The 22,308-nt window shown below is 40.8% G+C and overlaps 1 protein-coding gene across 1 annotated transcript in view; it reads left to right on the forward strand.

The window, feature by feature from the left end:
• Positions 1 to 5,327: 5,327 nt before the first annotated feature.
• Positions 5,328 to 22,308, forward strand: part of tbata (thymus, brain and testes associated) — a 41,786-nt gene continuing 24,805 nt past the window's right edge. The window contains exons 1-3 of the mRNA XM_036571672.1: positions 5,328 to 5,378; positions 6,267 to 6,471; positions 22,073 to 22,228. Coding sequence (XP_036427565.1) covers positions 6,270 to 6,471; positions 22,073 to 22,228 — 358 coding nt within the window. The 5' untranslated portion in view covers positions 5,328 to 5,378; positions 6,267 to 6,269. The remainder of the gene's footprint in view (positions 5,379 to 6,266; positions 6,472 to 22,072; positions 22,229 to 22,308) is intronic.

Consider the following 22,308-nt stretch of genomic DNA (forward strand, 5'->3'; position numbering starts at 1 on the left):
GCCGGTCAATAAGCTGGGACCTGATGACCTTGCTTGCCACTTTGCCACTTTGATTTTAAGTCTATTTTAGGCTACAAACCTGACAAACTACACTGTTAAAAAGATGGTTCTACAAGGGTTCTTACGTTAGGACAATGGTTCTATATGTACTCAAAGAACCATCTGCGTGCATGGTGAAATGCTTCTGTAGACTGGTGAAGAATGTGTTATGTAAGGTTTTTATACAGAACCTTTTTGAAAATGGTTCTAAATTGCACCGAAACATTCTTCAAATGTAATTATTAAGCTTGTAACAATACAAGAACCCTTTTTGGTGCTATATACAACACATTCTCCATCAATGAAGAACCAATTTACCATGCAAAGAACATTTTCAGCATAAAATAGTTCTCTACAGTCTTAAAGATGGTTCTTCAAAGGTTATTTGGTGAAGAGTATCGCTCTATATAGAACCATGAACACTCAAAGAACCCTTTGTGTGATTAAAGCATTCGTCACATTGTGAAAGTGTTCTTCAGATTGATGGAGAATGTGTTGTATATGGTTCTATATAGAACCTTTTTGAAAAGGGTTCAATATAGCACCAAAAGGGGTTCTGCTATTGTTATGATCCGAGCTTCTAACAATAAAAGAACCTTTCTTGGTGCTCTGTAGAACCATTTTCTTTACTAATGACCCTTGAGGAGCCATATTTTTTAAGACTGTATAGCACTCATGGTTCTAAAGAAACATTGCCTTTGGAAAAGAACCCTTACACGGTTTTGTTTTGATGAAGCATTTGGGCCAACGGAGCTCTGAAAACAGCTTATTCTACATGTAAGTTACAGAATTTCTCTGTTTTAAAGTTTTGTACTGTTAGTTCTGCTTTGTTAGTGTTGTCATGCAGTGTTCACTTATAGTTCACTTAACATCATTCACTCCAGCATTGTTCACTCATTGGTCACTCCAACATTGTTCACTCCAGCGTAGTCCACTTAACATCAGTCACTCCAGCATTGTTCACTCATTGGTCACTCCAACATTGTTCACTCCAACATAGTCCACTTAACATCAGTCACTCCAACATTGTTCACTCCAACGTAGTCCACTTAACATCAGTCACTCCAGCATTGTTCACTCATTGGTCACTCCAACATTGTTCACTCCAACGTAGTCCACTTAACATCAGTCACTCCAGCATTGTTCACTCATTGGTCACTCCAACATTGTTCACTCCAACGTAGTCCACTTAACATCAGTCACTCCAGCATTGTTCACTCATTGCTCACTCCAACAGTGTTCACTCTAACATAGTCCACTTAACATCAGTCACTCCAGCTTTGTTCACTCGTTGGTCACTCCAACATTGTTCACTCTAACATCTAATACACCAGCATTGTTCACACCAATGTTGTTCACTCCAACATTAGTTGCTTAATCAGTGACTCCAACATCTATTACACTGTTTACTCTGACATCAATTACTCCAAACTCAGTCCATACAAGATCATTTACTCTAACTGGTTCACTGAAAGCTGAAAGGCCTACAAGTGTGCAGCCAGAAGAATCTGTAGTGATGAACAGAGCAGTCTGTGACTTTGAATGACTGAGAAAGCTAAATAACATGAAGAATTACGTTATAATATTATAAATATCAGAATGACTCACATTTAATCAACTCTGAAGTGGCTACTTTAACGAGAAATTCCTATAAATACTCCAACATCAGTCACTCTAGCATCATTCACACCAAACATTAGTCACTCCATCATCAGTCACTGTACCGCCAGATCACTTTAACGCTATTCACTCTAGTGATGCGGGTGTGGGAGTGTGTCAGGGAAAAATACTCACTCCTGAAAACATGTGGGTTTTGTGCAGGTACATTTTTCGTTCATCAAGGTACAAACAGTGTAAATGTTCCCTCAAAGCTCCAACAGTGGGTTTAAGGTCTGATTGTGAACCTTAAATAAGTTTTTCCAGGTGAAAAGTTCGTATTTGTACCTTTTCATGTTTTAAAACAGAACGATAAAATAAAAGCCTGGAGACGAGACGGGGTGTGTGGAGTCAGTACAGCTTAGAACATATCATTTCAGTGGATTATGGTTCAGTTATGTTCCCTGACTAAAGGAACTGAGATGGAGCCTTGAGGGTTCCACCCCAGTGATAAGAGGGGCACTGACCCAGTGACAGTTCAACACCTTTATTTCTGAGAGTGTATTGCAGGTCCAACTGTCTTTCACACAGGTGAGAACTAGAACTAGAACTAGAACCGTAAGTTTTGTTAATTCCTCTTTTTTTTTGTTTGTTTTGAATGCGCACCCTTGGAATTAATATGTTCAATAATATAATTGTGTTGGAAATATGTATAGAAATTGATGACAACATAAGTAGTGTTTCATGAATTTGAAGCTGGTGAATAATCAGTTAGTTCCGGCCATGCAAGCTGATTGGTTGAGAAGCGTTCTAACTGTTATTTCACCATAACATTCACAAACACTGTTTCACTCCGCTGAGACGCCGTTGCTAAGCAACGACTTTGACAGCTGTAGGAGACGCTCAAGTCATCTGAACGTTTTTACTTCTTACTTTGCCACAAACAGAAAATGGGCACTTTTAAGATCACATTTGACCGACGGCCGATTTGGTCAGACTCTGAAGATGAGACGACACTAAATTCCCAAACTGTCATCACCACTGAGCAGCTTTTCAGTCGGCAGCTGAGACAGAAGAACAGCTAAACAACCTGGAATCAGCCAGAAATGAACCCAACTCCATTCGCCAAACTAAACGGGCTGTAAGATGCTTTACAGACTGGCTGGAACAAAACAACATTAATACTGATCTGGCAAAAACTGACAAAACTGAGCTAAACTTGATATTGCGGCAGTTTGATGGCTCAGTCTGTACTTCAAAAGGCGAGGCTTACAGCAGACTGAGCAGCGAGTGGGCGGAGCTCGTTACTCTGACGTAGCAACAAGCTGCTCGTTAAGGAACTATAATTTGGTGAAGGAACTGCGAACATTAAAACATATTAAACGCCGCGTTCACGGCCCAGTTTATTAATTTATTACTGTATTTATTTAACTGTTGTATTAAAGCAGTAGAACACTCGAGGAGTGTGTTATCGCCAATAACATCACGGCTGTGATGATCTACGGCGACCAAATCACAGCCGTGATGTTATTTTGTGATAACACTCTCCCTCTCGGGTTCTACTGCTTAAATAACCAAGAAAGAACTTTTAGATTTCCAAAATCGAGAATGAAGTTATAACGAAGATAATATCTAGAATATTTAATACTTTACTTAACACTTTACATTTGCAGTGCAGTGATCAAATCTTGAGGTGAGCACTTTCCCAAGATATCAGTAATAAATGCAGAAATAAATTGAAATCTATTTAAATTTTTTTAAATAAACAGACAACATTTAAGTGTTTTGTTTTTTTTCCATTGTACTTGATGAGAAAAATCAAAAATATAAATTATTCAATTTTAATATATTTTTGTGATATTATAGGTCATACTATTAAAATATAGTGAATTAGTATTAGTAAATCACTATATTTTTTCTGTTATTATTGAACAAAATGACAAAGAAACATTAAAGACAATTGATTCTAAATTTTTAAGTGGTGTATCTATTTGTAGCAGATCAAAGCCTCCACTGACCTACAGCGATCAGCTTTAGCCCTGGACTGTGTTTTTCTCTGCACTGCTCCCCCGCTGCCCGCTTTTTTCCTCCATCCTTCGTTTTCTCTCTCCCCATAGACGGCCATTCATTTTGAAGCTGCTGCTGGTGCTGCATTCACAATCTGAAGCTGAAAGTCTCCTCTGTGTTCTTCCCACGCTCCCCACGAATCACTCATCATTTTCTCTACATGTAACCCGCTTATGACTCACTTAGCTTCAGGCCAGGCTTAAGTGTGCACTAAATTTCATGCAATTACATGTTTTTCATCTCTCATTCAACTCAGGCATTGAATTTTCCAATTTAAGAGTGTTTAGTTACCAGCTGGACGTATACAGTCCTGTATAACCATCAGAGACCACCCTTTATTTATTTAATTTACAGGGAAAAAGGCTATTAAGTACAAAATAATTATTTTTTGTGTGATGAAAAAAAGCAGAAAACTCATATTTATCAGAAAATCACACAGAAACTCAACATAATCTCATCATAATCTCATAAACATAATTTACCTTTATTATAGCCTGTTACAATTCTTTTCAGGAGACTCACTTCATTCTTCAAGGGTTCTTTAGTAATCTGAATGGCTCTGTTTAGAAACATGAGTTCTATGTAGAACCATTTGCATGCTTAAATGGTTCTCTGCATGCTGAAATGTCCTTCAGATTGATGGAGAATGTGCTGTGGTTCTATATAGCACCAAAAAGGGTTCTCCTATTGTGACAAGGTTGACATCGTAACAATAGCAGAACCGTTTTTGGTGCTACACAAAACCGTTTTCAAAAAGGTTCTCTATAGAAACACACCATGCATTCTCCATCAGTACAAAGAACCTTTTCACCACGCGAAGAACCATTTAAGCATGCAAATGGTTCTTTGAGTGTTCAGGATTCTATATAGAGGCAATGCCTTTGCTAAAGAACCCTTGAAGAACCATCTTTTAAAGAGATGAATCGGCCCATAAACCTCACTCCACATCTCAGAAGTCCACTTTTGGTTGGTTCTAGAACCAACTTTCTTCTTTTTTCTTAATTGTCAGAAACAGTTGTGGACTTTTTTTAGATCTGATCTAAGTGGAGCTTCATTTCCTTCTAGGGAGAAAAGAATTTTCCTACTTTTTTTAATAAGTGTAACACAGTATGTTTATATTGTTAACTTTCAAAACACACAGTTTGGTCCACAATCCATTCAGTTCAAATAGTCCATAAATGGAAAAGTGCTGTTTATCCTGGGGGGGACAGTTCTGGTGGTCTACCAGGTCTCACACGGTCCCAAACTCCTGTTTCTTCACCTTAAGGTTCTCTTATGCGGATTATCTCTAATCTGCCAAGAAATGTCTGCTGAGAAATCAATAACCTGAACTGAATGGGTGGAAATGAACTAAATGATATCTCTTTAATTGTCCCCCTCGAATCCTTCATTTCTCCCTGGTTGCTGATATGGTTCCAGATATTGATGTTATCTTTGCACGTCTGCTGTGGAAAATGAACTGCTGGCCTGGCCGTGATCGATCCCTCCTCAAATAATCCGTCGTGATTTGTTTGTGTGGGCTACTGTGTGTCAGCGAGCCTTTTGAACATGGAGCTGTGTTTTCTTTCTTATGTTAAGCCTGGGTTTCCTAGTAACGCAGCAAACACACAGCAGCAGGAGGATTAGTGAGGCTTCTTGAAGAAAACGGACAGAAAGAGGGAGAAAAAAAAGAGGAGGTGAGCTTTATATTAACACATTTTCATATTTGCTCCAGGCTGATGGAACAAATTAGTGAAGGCAGTAATTGAGGGTTTATCTGCAGCTCGTTGAGGAACTCGGTTCTCCTTTTAAAGAGATTACATTCAACACAATGGAGTGACTGTGTTGGAGTCAGAAAACTGGAACACCAGCTCTTACTTTCTGAAATGTTTTATACTGTCTATCTTGTTTAACTTCGTGACAAACTTTGTTTTGCACTCTATTAAGAGGCAGAATTGGTTTTCACATTTGTGTAATCATTGAATTATTAGGTTGGATTATTGTAAAGAAGATTTTTCAAAGTGTTTGTATTACAAAGCTCTCAATAATTGTGACTCAAATCTAAGGGGAGAAAAGGAACTGGAGTTTGAGTGACTTTTACTATTCGAAATCTTATTACTGTCGTTTTTATACTACTAAATGGTAATTACATAATGTCATAAATACTTAATTACATAATGAATTACTTTTCAATTCACTTTACATTCTGTATGGACAGATTCTGACATGTTTCAGTTTGTTCCAACATCGAAAAACTGACAAAAAGGCAAAAATTCAATGTATAGTTCTTCTTTTTTGGCGAAACAAGACTGTGTGTATACACAACAACTTTTCATCAAATTTAAATCATAATAAAATATCCCCTCTTTTACTCACAAGCACAAATGAAAGTTTAGAATCTGCACTTTTCACACAATTCTCCACTTATTTCAGTGAACTGAGTCATAAATAATAATAATAAAAATATATCATGCTTTTCCCAAATGTGCGATTTCTAAATACAAAAACCAGTCAATGTCTAACAAAACCTAATTTTATACATTAAAATACATATTTCTCATATTTCACATTTTCCCTGGGTGTAGATCATGGAGTCATGTGAGGAGGCGCGAGAGCTCCAGTCCTGCAGCCACAGCAACCCGGAGAAAACACCATTCGAGAATCCGGCTCAGTTCATCTCCGATCTCACCAGAGTGACCACTAGGGGCAGCGCTCGCTTCGGCACGCTCAGCCACCACTCCTTCTTCTCCAGACACAACCCCCACCCCCACAGGGTCACACACATATCAGGTGAGTAGCTCCAGAAATCAGATACACTATTGTTCAGAAGATTGGAGTCAAAGTGAGTCCAGTATGTGCTCTTCAGGCTCATAGACTAGTGGTTGGTCTAGTGTAGTGGGTAACACATCTGACCTCCACCACACTTTATGTCCATTTTGCCATCTTGGCTGTAAATATGTCTCAGTATGTGCTGATGTACTAATATAGACTAAAAAATATAAATGAAAACACAGACTTACTTTGCTCTGCTTTAATCTTTAGCTCAGTTATAGCTGCTTTTCTCGCATCTCCAGCAGGAAACTTCCTCAAAAGTAGAACAGTTTCTTGTAAAATGACTCTCAACGTTTGATTTTTTCTTTTTTTACGAGGCTGAAGTTGCTTCTTATTCGCCAGCTTCTTGTTTGAATTTTCCCGTTCCACCTTAAATGGTGCCTGAGGCGCCGGAATGTAACTGCTGCACCATTTAAGGTGGAACGAGAGAATTCAAACAAGAAGCTGGCGAAGAGAAGCGACTTCAGCCTCGTGACTTCTTAGTGTTTCAGTTTCTCGTTGCAGATTAAACGTATCAGGAAACCAGCTGGAGTGATTATAAACGTAAATAAGTCCATCATCTCAAATGATCAATGTTCATCTTAAATCTCTCTCTTTGCCATTTTGTTAGCTACTAGCTGGGCGAGACTGTTGCTATGGTGACCAGCAGTCTGCGCTGATCTTCAGGGTTAAAGGGTGAATCAGCAGTTCTACATTAACTCCAGAGTTTAAGACCATTTATTGGTAAACTGTGTTGAACGATCAGCAGAGCTTTATTTTACTGTAAAGGAGGATTATTTTATTTTTACCTACAAATCTGATTCAGCTGTGGAGCCACAAGGGGTCAGTAAAAGAGCCGCATGTGGCTCCGGAGCTCCAGGTTGCCAAACCCCTTCCCTACACTATACAAGTTAGAGTTCTTGGGTAAGACTCTGTAGCTCACCTCGGTAAAATGATCACTCTGGATAAGAGCACGGCTTTGAAAATCACTTGCAGTCTGAAGTTTCTCCAGCATCTCTTCGCTATTAACATGCAAATTGCTGTAAATCTGTAACAGAAGAAGCTCATGAACGCATGTGTTTATAGAAAGGTTTGGTGGGTGACATAATGGATAATTGCAATAACTAGAGAATATTGTAGTAATTATTTTAACACATAATCCAGGCCTACTGTGGTTTCAAACAGGCCAAGTATCCGAAAAACAAAAGCTTTGCCCAAATCTCAGCATGGCCAACCGGAGAGCAGTAAGTAGACGTGACTGATGGTTCTTGTCAATACCTGAAAGGTCAGAGAGCTTCGCCCATACTGCTGACAAAGGAGTTGTGGTGTGAACAAGAATGGGTCTGAGATCTCATCCATGCTAAACAGGACCCTCTTCAAGGGAGTTTTCACATATAGTTCTTTTCAAATGAACTGAACTGAGTTCTGCTGAAGTGAACCTGAAAGGGATCCAACTGCAAATGACCTGCAAATGTGTTCACAGTGTAAAGTGAACTATAAGGAGGACTCAGTGTTCTTTCTGGTCCTTTGAGATCTCAGACCAGCTCTGGTTCAGACCACAACTCCATTAGAACACTTTCACATCACTCACGATAAGTGCAAACCTCGCAAAGTGGGCAGCGTTCTCTGATAAAACTGACCTTTCAGGTGGTGAGAGGAACTACCAGACCCGCCTGCTGCTCTCCTGTCGGCCAAGCAGAAACGATTGGCCGAAGTGCATGTGCAAAATTGGAAAAATGACCCTGTGAGTGCTCCTCACTGAGCTCCACCCGCCGAAATCTGTGCCTACAATGAAACAGTGGCCTTGAAAGAGCAGCGGTGAATTTTATTCATTCAGTGTTCAGTGTGAAAGCAGCTTAAAACTCTGTTGTGTGCATTTACAGCATGAGCCTTTAACACGGTAAAATCATGCGAGCTCTCGCATCTTAGCGCTTTAATATGTCAGCGTTGCTGTCTTGTCACAGACGGACAGGCTTTGTCCTGAGTAGGACCTTATAAATTGATCATGGTCTATTTTTACCTGCTGAAGTGCTGGAAGATTGTCTGTCTGTACAAAAAGCCTCCAGGTCTTCAACAAAAAGCAGAGCAAAAGCAGCCTGGAGCCATTTTGTGTTCATAATGCACAAATCAATCGAACCACAGAACAAACCTAAAAATAGTTAGTTTTTGGGGCCGTTTAGAGGGTCTGAGTTTGAGTGGTTCACATAAGCACAGAAAACCATGACTCAGCGGTCTGAGTCCACTTCGGGGCACTGAAACGGCCCAAGCATGAAAGCATCCTTAAAAAGAACGACATGTGAAAATGTCCTTAGACTGAGAAACGTACTCTCAATTTCTTTTTCATCTTTCCCTTCAGGGCTTCAGTATGTAATGGTGAGACTAACAGAACAACAATCTGTGCTTTACAGTCTGTTAATTCATTATTTGAAGTTTGATTAACTCAAAAGTTTAAGGCAACCTGGTTAATACCTTTAAAACATCGAATCATTTGGGGCTCCCGAGTGACGCAACCGTCTAAGCATTGGCCCTGCCATCAGGTGATCGAGTTCGATCCCTGGTGATGCTACAGCCGTCTGTAGCCGGGAGTCAGAGAGAGCACAATTGGCCTCGCTCTCTCTGGGTGGGTAGGATGGCCCCTCCTTCTCCCCCCATCACTCAGCGCGATGCTAGTCAGCGCAGGGGTCTGTTAGCTGACGTAACAGATCTGGCGGTTGGCGCTTTCCTCCGAGCGCGTTCAGCTGTCCAGTGACGTTGCGTGAGCAGCAGTTCGAAAAGGAGTGGTGGTTGGCTTCACAGGTCTCGGAGGAAGCCTGTGTTAGCCTTCACCCTCCTAGCGTTGATAGCATCGTGTGATTGGGGGAGTCCTAACTAGCAGGTGGAATTGGAGACGACTAAATGGGGAGAAAATTGGGTAACATCATTTATGTACTGCTACTTATTTCCTTTTTTCTCCAAATCTGTAGCTCAGATTTGTGGTTTTGCCTACAAGCACTGCGCGCTGGTGATTAATATGCATTAGCACTTCAGTCTGTCAGATCTGAGTGGCTTTTACCTGGAAACATGAGTAACAAATGCACTGGTCACTGCTGCGGTGGACATACGAGCAGGACTTCGTCACCGTGTCACATGTTTAGCTCTGTTAGCCCTGAGTTTTCTGAATCTGATCCATTACCTTTTAATCGAACTCAAATCATAATGAATTAGCAGTTTAGAATCTGCGCTTTCCAACAGTTTGTCCACTTGTAATGATAAGCAATCAGTCAGAAATAGTTCATATAGAATTACAGCTTGTGTTTGCTGTCACGGCTCAGCGCAGTCTTGCGCTAAATTACGCTCCATGTCGTTTCTCTGCTGAAGGCTTTTAATTTATGACTACAGTTTAATCTGTTTGTCTGTTTCTGGTAAGTATCCCAGAGTGATTCTCATGAACCGGCCCTACAGCTGGATTATGTAATCCTGGACATTGGCCAAACTGCTAGCATGCTAATTAAAAAGGTCTCGAGTGTCTGGTTTGGGGCGCTGGATGATAATGGACTGGTTTGGATTTTCATAAAAGAGCGAGTGGTTCTGGAAGTGGTTTGAGCTGCATCTGTTGGGTTTTAACGGTGCAGCAAAAGCGAAGGACAATAGATTCTTCTTCCATAAACAAACACAGTGCTAGCTGGGTGTGAGCATGTGTTTCCATCCATACTTAAAGGACACTGCAGAGTAAAAGTACAAAAAATAAGTGATTTTAAAGTTTTAAATATTACACAATTAAGACAATTTGCCAACAATCAGCACAACCTGGGGCTGATTTGAGGACTGGATGCGAGAGGATGCCAAAAAAATTAACCAAAAACATTCCCAATTGTAAAACAAACCATCCCTGCTTTCCATCCTATTTGGATTAATATCACTCAAGATCTCTATTACTGACATTTTAATTCCAGTCATATGTAATATTTACACATCATAAGAATTCTTCATGTAAAATAAATGAGTCATGAGCCGAGAATCACTGGTTGATTGGTTTTGCAGTGGAGTGTTTATGTTGTGCAGTCTGGGTTGCAGGGTTTGCAGTTCTCGTGCTAAATTGGGCTAGTTTGAAAATGCAGTCGTGGGTGAAATTATAAAGTTTCAGCTTCTGAGTGTTTTTTAAGTGAATGCTGCAGATTTTTGCTGAACGTGGCGACCCTGACCGCAGTACAGAACGTTAAATATAGAGCACGATCTGCAGGGTACCTTTAAATAAGAACAGCAGGTATGATAACCAGCATTAACTCTTTAGAGATAAATCTGAAAATTGGAATTCATAATCTTTGGGGATTAATTTAATATCTATTCAAATTAAAGGTAATTATGATGTTAAAAAGCAGCACTCCACCTGCAGAATAAGAACTGCTAAGCCAACTTAGTGGCGTTTTACCGCCAGCGCTGTTTACAGGGAAGAGTGTTAACATCATGCCTGTTGAGGGTTTTGTTAGTGGTAATAAAATGCTCATTAAAGGACTAACATGTTGAGAAGCCCCAGTAAATTATCTAGCATTCCATACAATGTTCTATACTAAATAGTCCCCCGTTTGTCAGGTTGAACCCACCACCCCCCCAGAGAACAAGAACACTTATTCAAGAACACAAAACACCACAGCAGTGGTATAGGGTAACCATGGAAATGGCTGTAGCGTAACCATGGAGTTGGGTATAGGGTAACTATGGAAAAGGCTGTAGCATAAACATGGAATTGGGTACAGGGTAACTATGGAAATGGCTGTAGTGTAACCATGGAAATGGCTGTAGTGTAACCATGGAATTGGGTACAGGGTAACCATGGAAATGGCTGTAGTGTAACCATGGAATTGGGAATAGGGTAACCATGGAAATGGCTGTAGCATAAACATGGAATTGGGTATAGGGTAACTATGGAAATGGCTGTAGTGTAACCATGGAAATGGCTGTAGTGTAACCATGAAAATGGCTGTAGTGTAACCATGGAATTGGGTATAGGGTAACTATGGAAATGGCTGTAGTGTAACCATGGAATTGGGTATAGGGTAACCATGGAAATGGCAGTAGTGTAACCATGGAATTGGGTATAGGGTAACTATGGAAAAGGCTGTAGCATAAACATGGAATTGGGTACAGGGTAACTATGGAAAAGGCTGTAGCATAAACATGGAATTGGGTACAGGGTAACCATGGAAATGGCTGTAGTGTAATCATGGAATTGGGTATAGGGTAACCATGGAAATGGCAGTAGTGTAACCATGGAATTGGGTATAGGGTAACTATGGAAATGGCTGTAGTGTAACCATGGAATTGGGTACAGGGTAACCATGGAAATGGCAGTAGTGTAATCATGGAATGGGTATAGGGTAACTATGGAAATGGCTGTAGTGTAACCATGGAATTGGGTATAGGGTAACTATGGAAATGGCTGTAGTGTAACCATGGAATTGGGTATAGGGTAACTATGGAAATGGGTGTAGCTTATACATGGAAATGGGAATAGAGTAACCATCGTAATGTGAAAAGTATAAACATGAAAATGGGTGTGACGTAACCATGGAAATGGGTGTAACCTACTGATCCACATATTAGTGGTGTACTTGGACTTCAGATAGATTTTTATTAATACAGTCGTGTTATAATTCTATTTCTGTCATCTTTAGTGTGTCCGTAAGGGTGGTGGCAAGTTTTACCTCTAGATAATGTTGAAAATTAGAGTGACAAAAACTGCGGTATTTTTAACCATGAATGCGTTGGAGCAGAAAAACGACAAAACTGGAAAAATGTTGCCATAAATGATCAGTCTGTATTACAGCACAGCCCTTTCTGTGGCAGCGGCAGCGGCAGAGGAAGTTATTTGAGCACGGCACAGTACGTATCAAACACACTGCTAATGAGCACACAGGGCTCTAATCAAGTGTTTCTGACCACGAAACTTCTTCAGACTGCAATTACCAGAAGCGTCAGAGCACGGACCCGAGCTTTGTTCACAGGAAACTGCTCATACAGTTCCAGTCAAAAGTTTGGGAACGCCTTTACACATTTTAGAATTATAATGAAGACATTTATACAACAGTCAGTTCCGGCCACGCAAGCTGATTGGTTGAGAAGCGTTCTAACTGTGCTGTTATTTCACCATAACATCACAGGTTTTTCACAAACACTGAGTCACTCCGCTGAGACGCTGTTGCTAAGCAACGACTCTGACAGCTGTAGGAGACGCTCAAGACATTTGAACGTTTTTACTTCTTACTTTGCCACAAACAGAAAATGGACACTTTTAAGATCACATTTGACCGACAGCCGATTTGGTCAGACTCTGAAGATGAGACGACACTAAACTCCCAAACTGTCATCACCACTGAGCAGCTTTTCAGTCGGCAGCTGTGACAGAAGAACAGCTAAACAACCTGGAATCAGCCAGAAATGAACCCAACACCATTCGCCAAACTAAATGGGCTGTAAGATGCTTTACAGACTGGCTGGAACAAAACAACATTAATACTGATCTGGCAAAAACGGACAAAACTGAGCTGAACTTGATATTGCGTCAGTTTATGGCTCAGTCCGATTTGGTCAGACTCTGAAGATCAGACTACACGTTTGGCGAAGGGTATTGGGTTCATTTCTAGCTGATTCCAGGTTGTTCAGCTGTTCTTCTGTCACAGCTGCCGACTGAAAAGCTGCTCAGTGGTGATGACCGTTTGGGAATTTAGTGTGAGGAGCTGGAGAACGAACTGCCGGCTGTGCAGCGAGTGGGCGGAGCTCGTTACTCTGACGCAGCAACAAGCTACAAATAATTTGGTGAAGGAACTGCGAACATTAAAACATATTAAACGCCGCGTTCACGGCCCAGTTTATTAATTTATTACTGTATTTATTTAACTGTTGTATTAAAGCAGTAGAACACTCGAGGAGTGTGTTATCACCAATAACATCACGGCTGTGATGATCTACGGTGACCAAATCACAGCCGTGATGTTATTTCGCGATAACACACTCCCTCTGTGTTCTACTGCTTAAAAAACATTTACAGAATTGCACAGTGACCCAAAACGTGTTCCACAAACCCAAATCCATCTTCTATTTTAAAATTAAACAGCTATTTTTGTTACCGTGCCTTTAAGACTGATATATGCAAATGAGCTGATCTGACGTGTTACGCCTTGTTCAAAAAGCACTCTATATAACTTCAGCATGAGGGGGTGGGGCTAAATGGCTGTAGGCTGAATAGACAAATTCATGTGCACTAAAAAGATGGTTCAAGTGTTCTTTAGTAAAGACAATGTTTCTATATAGAACCATGCACACTCAAAGAACCATTTGCATGCTTAAAGGGTTGCTTGCATGATGAAATACTTTCTCAGATTGATGGAGAACGTGTTGTATATGGTTCTATATAATAGCACCAAAAAGGGTTCTGCTATTGTCAAGCTTGTTACAGTAAAAGAACCCCTTTTGGTGCTATATAGAACCTTTTTCAAAAAGGCTACGTATAGAACCATAAGCAGCACCTTCTCCATCAATCTGAAGAACGATTTCACAATGCAAAGAATCATTTGAGCATGCAAATGGTTCTTTAAGTTTTCATGGGTTTATATGGAACCACTGTCTTTACTTAAGAACCCTTGAAGAACCATCTTTAAGAGTGTAAATGTGTTGGTTTTCATGACATCACAAGAATAGGTGATTAAAATTTTTCTTTTTTTTTTGTGAATGACATTTTATTGGTTTTACATAAATATGTATATTAAAATACACACACACACACACACACACACACACACACACACACCTAGAGCCAATTTAGCATCTCCAGTTGGCCTGACTGCATGTCTTTGGACTGTGGGAGGAAACCGGAGGCCCTGAAGGAAACCCATATGGACACGGGGAGAACATACGCATATTAAAACATGCACACATATACATACATTTACATTAAAAAATCTCTTAGGGAACAGACTTAGGACCCCCCCCCCCCTTTTTTTCAAATATGATCCTTCACAAACCAAAGAGCATTCAACCAGTTCTCCACAGCAGCTGGAGCTGCATCATGGAGAATGTCCGAGATGTACTGCATCCATATTTTCCTCAGCAGAATATTAGACTCATGGTAATGGTTTATAGTTTTTATTGAAGGTGTCAAACCTGCCAGGAGAATCTTCTTTTTTAGGAGATTCAGATTAAAACCAGAGTCATCGCATAATAACAGAAGACCCAGACACTTCGGTAATAGCTCAGAAATAAATACAACTACAAAATTTCTAAAACCTTTCAGCTACTGGACAAAAATTAATAAAGAAAAACGGCAAAATAAAGAAAGAAAACTGGCTGTTTGTCCAACTCATAAATGGACTACATGGAGGGGGGAGTGAACGGTAAACTTTAATAGTGCTTACAAACCACATTAAACTGTGTCATAAAAATGTGATTTTCCATGGTACTGGCCCTTTAAGCAAAAGATCTCCATCAAAATGTCGGTGACACTTTATTCTGAGTTTCCTTTTTAAATGAAACAAACACTCAACAGATTCTCAGTGACACGTCAAACACATATGAGGGTTAGGATTAGGTTTTGGGTTCAGGTTAAGGTTAGGATTAGGGCCAGAGTGAGGGTTGGGATTAGGTCTTGGGTTGAGGTTAAGTTTAGGGTGAGGGTTAGGATTAGGTTTTGGGTTGAGGTTAAGGTTAGTCTTAGGTTTTAGGTTAAGATTAGGATTAGGTTTTGGGTTGATCTTAAAGTTAGGGTTAGGATTAGGTCTTGGGTTGAGGTTAAGGTTAGGGTTAGGATTAGGGCCAGAATGAGGGTTAGGATTAGGTGTTGGGTTGAGGTTAAGTTTAGGCTTAGGTTTTAGGTTAAGATTAGGATTAGGTTTTGGGTGGATCTTAAGTTTAGGGTTAGGATTAGGGCCAGGGTGAGGGTTAGGATTAGGTTTTGGGTTAAGGTTATGGTTAGGATTAGGTCCAGGGTAAGGGTTAGAATTAGGGACAGGTTGAGGGTTAAGGTTAGAATTTGGGTTAAGGTTAGGGTTAGGGTTAGGATTAGGGCCAGGGTGAGGGTTAAGGTTAGGATTTGGGTTAAGGTTAAGGTTAGGGTTAGGATTAGGTCCAGGGTGAGGGTTAGGATTAGGGTGAGGTTGGTAAGGTTAGGTTTTGCGTAATAGATGTGACATATTTACCTACATTAATTACATGTACTGTTATGCATCAACAGAACATCTACAAGATATTTACTGCAGTGTATTCAGATGCTTCACTGCTGCTACTTCACTGATATGCTGTTGATGTGTTACTGATACTCTGTTAAGAGTTTATTAATCATCTACAAAGCACCGCTCCAAATGTCTCAAAATGTCTTTAAAACAATAACAAACTGTTAAATCAGGTGTGTACAAACTGTTACTGTATGTACAGTCTGTAAAAGAGTCTGGATGGCGGGAAAGCTGTATCTATAGCCGGAGAGTGATAATGATGCAGTACAGCAGTCCAGTCAAGGTCTGCGCCGGTCACTGAATCTGTCCATCACTCATGAAACACAGTGCAGTGAAAAATGATGTGACACTGAGGGAGCAGAGTCTATCCGTCAGAGTGACACACATGCACACCTCCGCAGGCCATGCTGACAGACTGGACCCAATCAGTCAGAGCAGCACTCTGAGTGTGAATCTGAATATGAAGGACTCACGGTAATTAAGGGAGTGAATAAGAGTTAATAAAGTGGCTCAGTGCTGAGGCTCCGAGGCTCCGAGGCTCAGAGGCGCCGAGGCTCCGCGTTTGGGTTAAACCGAACTTCCTAATTGGTCTGTTTGTTGTTTTACAAGGACATTTCAACCTCTGGGTTTAGCTGTCCTCCCTCATAGCTAGTAGGCAGTAAAAGTTCTGACTGCCACACACCCACGCACACATACACACACACACACACACACACACACACATAAGTGGGTCATTCTCCATTTGAAGTGGGAATTCTGGTGAATACGTTTTTAAAATACAAAGCTAAATAATCTTACAATGTTGTTTAACATCAATAGAACTTTGATCTATTATCATATAGAATATGAATATGGTGTAATATGGTGTAAGACCAGTGACGGTGACTCCAGTGACATTCTGGTTAAAACTGAGGATTCTGTAAATCAGCTGACTCGTTGGCTGGTCAGGTGAGCTTGAGCAACTGTTTAAAATCAGTAATAAAAAATGATATACGGCATTATTTAGACAAAATTTTAATGATGCAGCTATTAAAGCACAAAACACCAGTCACACATAGACATTATGAGCTGCCTGATAAACAAAATTATTATTATTATTAATAAATATAGTGAGCGAGTCTGACTCGCCTTCTCATGCCTTGAGCTGCTTCCTCTCTGATGAGCCTCGACCCAAAGAGGCAGGTTAACAGAGCTGAAAATACTGTGTTAAAATGTAAAATAAGAGTCCTGATAACACCAGTGACCAAAATCTCTGGACAAATGAATTTTTTTAAATAAAATGCACATATTTTTTTAAAACGTTAATGATCTAAAAAGTAAACAAGAATCTGTTTTATACAAATTCCTCAGTTAAACCTCTTAAAAACATAGTTTTATATTAAAACTTTTTTCTCAAATGTTGAAAGCTGGTTTTGTGAAGAGCTGTTTTACAGATGCAGAGCGACTATGAAACAGGATAAAAAAAAGAAAAATCAGAGAAATCATGAGGGAAAAGTGTTATCTAGTCTTAGGTCGACTGTGTAAATGTACATACTGACTTTTGGAGCTGTGTCTGATATTTTAAGCATCTCTTTAAGCCCTGAAGCCTCCGAAAAATATACATATTTACATATTTGTCACACTTGAATATTTCAGAGCATCAAACTACTTTTAATATTAAAGATGACTCAAGTAAACACAAAATGCAGTTTTGAAATAATGCTTTCATTTATTGAAGGAAAAATGCTGTTCAGCCCTGCCTGGCCCTATGTGAAAAAATAATTGCCCTCTTAGCTACTAAGTTAACCAGTTAAACAAATTCAGTTGACCATTGGGTTCAATTTCACTGCCACACCCAGGCATGATCACTGCCAGACCCGTTGATACTAAACATCACTTAAATAGAATCTGTCTGGCAGTGTGAAGCAGCTAGAAGCTCTCAAAAAGCAGCACATGATGCCTCGTTCTAAATAGATTAAAATACAGATGCAAAATAAAGCCTCTGAAATATAGCAGTCAACAGGAAAGGGTTACAGGGCCATTGCTGAGGCTCTGGCACTCCAGAGAACCACAGTCAGAGCCTTTATCCACAAATGGAGAAAACTTGGAACGGTGGTGAACCTTCCCAGTAGTGGCTGACCTACGGAAATTTCACCAAGAGCATAATGAGGACTCATCCAGGAGGTCACAAAAGAACCAGACGAATATCTAAAGAACTGCAGGCCTCACTCGCCTCAGTTAAGGTCAGTGTGCATGATTCTACAATAAGAATGACACTGGGCAGGAATGGCATCCATGGGAGAGCTGCAAGGCACAAACCATGGCTCACCAAAAAGGACACAAAAGCTAATCTAGATGACCGCCAAGACTTTTGGGACTGATGAGTCAAAGGTGGAACTTTTTGGAAGACATGGGTCCCATTACATCTGGCATAAAGCTAACACTGCATTCCACCATAAGAACATCATACCTACAGTGAAACATGATGGTGGTAGTGTGATTGTGTGATTGGTGGTGGTAGCTGCTTTGCTTCTACAGGATGTGGATGACTTTATGATGTGTAAATTGATAGAACCATGAATTCTGCTCTGAAAGTCCTGAAGGAGAATGTCCGCCTGTCAGTTTGTGACCTAAAGCTCGAGCACAGTTGGGTTATGCAGCAGTACAATGATCCTAAGCACACAAGCAAGTCCATCTCTGATTGGCTCAAAAGAAACAAAATTAAGGTTTTGGAGTGGCCGAGTCGAAGTCTGGACCTGAATCCCATTGAGATGCTGTGGCAAGACCTTAAACGGGCAGTTCATGCTTGAAAACCCTCCAATGTAGCTGAATTAAAATAAGTCTGAAGAGAAGAGTGGGCCAGAATTCCTCCACAGTGACGTAAAAGACTCACCGCAAGTTATTGCAAACATTTGATTGCAGATGTTACTGCCGAGGGCGGCACAACCAGTTATTAGGTTTAGGCGGGCAATTACTTTTCACAGGGGTGATATAGATTTAAATAACTTTTTATCTTCAGTAAATTCAGTGATCATTTTATCTACCACAAAAGCTGCATTTTGTGTTTAAACATGTTGACTTTATCTTATATTAAAATGATTTGGATGAACTGAAACATTTAAAGTGACGAATTAGCAAAAATAGAAGACATCAGTTGAGGGTCAAATACTTTTACACAGCACTGTATCTCCATTTTTCCTGATTTCCACTTTGGAGCATACTAGCTGCCCTTTACGCTGTGTTTCATGATGAAAATTTTATGATGAATGGATCAATAGAAATGTTCTAAAATTGCTTGGAACAGAATCTCTTATCGTTCACTTCCCTTAAATGGTTTGCTCTCTTCTGTAAAGCTGCTGTTTTGTAGATACTTGTTTCTTGGACACTGACAGCATACAAAGTTGGTGTCCAAAAGTCTGCGACCACTTTGGAAATCTTGGGTTGTGTTTTAATCCTGGGAAATCAACAACATTTTAGAATTTTGAAAAATTTAAAGAAAAGTTATGAGAATTAAAATGAAGAAATATTCTGGATTCTGCACTATTTTTAAAGCTCACTATTCAAATTTAAGCACATTTCTGACTTCTTAACGTTAGATATGATTTTCGTCTCTTCCAGTGAAGCTCGTGTTCAGACAATTTGATCTACTGATCAGAGGCTTTTGTCACCGTTAATCTGTGTCCCAATTCAGGGGCTGCATCCTTCAAAGGACACGGTCTATGAAGGCAGGTCCTTCGAAGGCTGCATCGACCCACGAAGGCTTAACCTGAAATGAGATGGTCTGCTCTACGGTGGATTTCCTGTTTGTTTCACAGCACCACTGTTCCTGCCCTCACCGCTGCGCCACGAAACCTCTCTGTCTGCTCTTTGCTCCCTAAAACAATAATGAAACATTAGTGTAAGTTTAGCTTCAGACCACATTGGCTTTATTTATCATTTATATTGTTCGCTATTTGACTCAGTTTAAACCAGATACATATATTTTAAAGTGTCTCCTCAGCCGCCGTTCGCTCCTCTGCTGACGCCGCCATGTTGTCGAATCCTCACCAGCACTCAATGAACCTCAGGATATGTTGGCTGGCGGAGGATGCACCTGTTGGATCTTTCACTGCCATGGAAAAGGACAGATTTCTCGGCCGCATATGAAGGAGCCTTCGAAATGGGACAGCCTAGTCGTGCCGCTGTGGCGCAATTGGCCTTCAAACGCAGCCTCCAAAGGACGCAGCCCCTGAATTGGGACACCACTTTAGTGATCAGAGTCGTGCCGGCTCGAGTGCACACTGTCATTAAAGCAAAAGAGGGAGAATTACTAAGAAATTCCGAAATTCATGTTAAAATTTCAAAGATTCTACTCTTCACCCAGATTGTTATGCTGATAATAGAATTTTTAGTGAAAAACTGTATTAATTTCTGTGTGATATTAATTAATTGCTTGTACTTAACAGTTTTGAATGGAACAAACAAAGAGAGCAGTTCCAGTTATGGCGAGAGGAAGGTCCTCAGTCCAAAGAGGACCACACAATCTCGCACACACACCATCTTGTTTCTGTGAATTGTGGGGCATTACACAGACTTCCATTTAATGCCTGGAGACTTACCCAAAACTTACTCAGAACTACTAGCCTAACCCTAACCTTAACCTCACCCTCACCTTAAAATGTATTGATTTACCACAAGCTGGTCCCCACAAGGAAGAAATGTCCCCACAGCATGAGTGATCAGGTTTTGGTCCCCACAAAGTAGCATAAACCTGGTCAATACACACACGCAAAGTATATTGCAGGGTTTCAGGTCCTCCGGCTATACTGAGGGGGAGCAAGTGGTCTGTAGTGGGTGCAGACGACACTTTGTCTCACACAAATCAGTGAAAAAACGATCAACTTAATGTAATGTAGTAAGAAACGTGAAATGTTCTCAGTGGTAAACAATATAAACACAAGACCTGCAACAACAGAGCACGAAGCAGCTTTGTCTATTTTTACTCATGAGTGAAATGGTACAAAATGGGTTGCAGAAACAACTTAACTTACCACCATTCTGCCTGATTGCTGGTCTAAAATAAGCTTACGTAGCCTAATCTGCTGATATTTTATGTTCAGTGTTACATGCTGTCTATCGCTGTGCTGAACATTTCCCACTAAAGCAGCTCCCACACCTACAATCCACTCTAACAGGAACAATGTAGATTCTTTTTTCACATTTTTGGAACAAGATTAAATAACAGGGGGGAACAGGTGAGTGCTGTGCTCTCCTCATCCAGTATCCCATTAATAAACACTTATTTTATAGTCTAAAGTTACAATCAAGAAGGGACAGAAAAATATCTTCACTTTATTTTCATTTCACTGCTGTCAGAACAGGGCGGCGCGGTGGCGCAGTGGGTAGCGCTGTCGACTCACAGCAAGAAGGGCCTGGGTTCGATTCCCGGCCGGGCGACCAGGGTCCTTTCTGTGTGGAGTTTGCATGTTCTCACCGTGTCTGCGTGGGTTTCCTCCCACAGTCCAAAGACATGCAGTGAGGCTGATTGGAAATGCTGGATTGCCCCTAGGTGTGAATGTGTGTGTGATTGTATATGTCTGTCTGTCTGCCCTGCGATGGACTGGCGACCTGTCCGGGGTGTGTCTTGCCTTCCGCCCAATGATGGCTGGGATAGGCTCCAGCACCCCACTGCGACCCAGAAGGATAAGCGGTTTAGATGATGGATGGATGGATGCTGTCAGAACAAAACCTTGTCTCCAAAATGGTAACTTTACAGGAGAAGGAAAAAACCTACTTTACTTTTAATGTAAGTCAATGGAACCAGAATTTTTTCCAAGCAATTTTGGGTAATTTCTTTTGATCTATTCACCATGAAATTTACACCTTATGTAAAGGGCAACAGGTACTTTCAAATTCTGACAAAATCTAAAAAACGACAAAAGTGGAGATACAAGGTTTTGTTCCGACAGAAGCGATTTCCCAAACATTCGGATGCAGAGGTGAATTAGGACTGGTTGCTAGGCCAATATTGTCATTATTATTCATATTTTTTAAATTATAATGTATTATTATGATTATTCCCTGGAGGCTGTCATGCTTTCGAGTGATAAATAGTTGGTCCTTAAGGGGGAGCAGCTTGAGAGCCCCTGCTGTATTGTATACGTGTTGATGGAGGAAAGGTGGAGTGAAGGAGAAGCTCAGTATGTATTTTCTATGTTTCTGTTGGAGTCCTAGGCTGAGCTGTGTGGGTTTTTTTGATCATGCTGTGTGTGCCGTGCTGGGCTGGTGTGTATAGATCCACTCTGCAGTGCTGTAGGCCTCCTGTGGGGGAGATGAAAGAGCTCCAGGTGGAAGCTGGTCTGGAGAAGCAGCGCTAACGTGTGTGTGTGTGTGTGTGTGTGTGGTTGTAATGATGTGTGCAGGTCTGAACGGCAGTCCCGTGTGTACGGTGAATGATGACTGGTACTCCAACACTCCTCTGTGCCCACATCCACTCATCAAGAGTCAAGTGCTGGCCTCCGGGAACCAAACCCACCCGCTCAGCTACAGCACAGCCGGTGGAGTCAAGCACGGCGCAGGTGAGAGAAACGGGGGGGGATCCGAAGTTGCATTGCCGCTGTGTAGACAGCATTGCGCCCATATTAGCAGAGGCTCATTA

Source organism: Colossoma macropomum, unplaced genomic scaffold (assembly GCF_904425465.1).
Source record: "Colossoma macropomum unplaced genomic scaffold, Colossoma_macropomum, whole genome shotgun sequence".
NCBI lineage: Eukaryota > Metazoa > Chordata > Actinopteri > Characiformes > Serrasalmidae > Colossoma > Colossoma macropomum.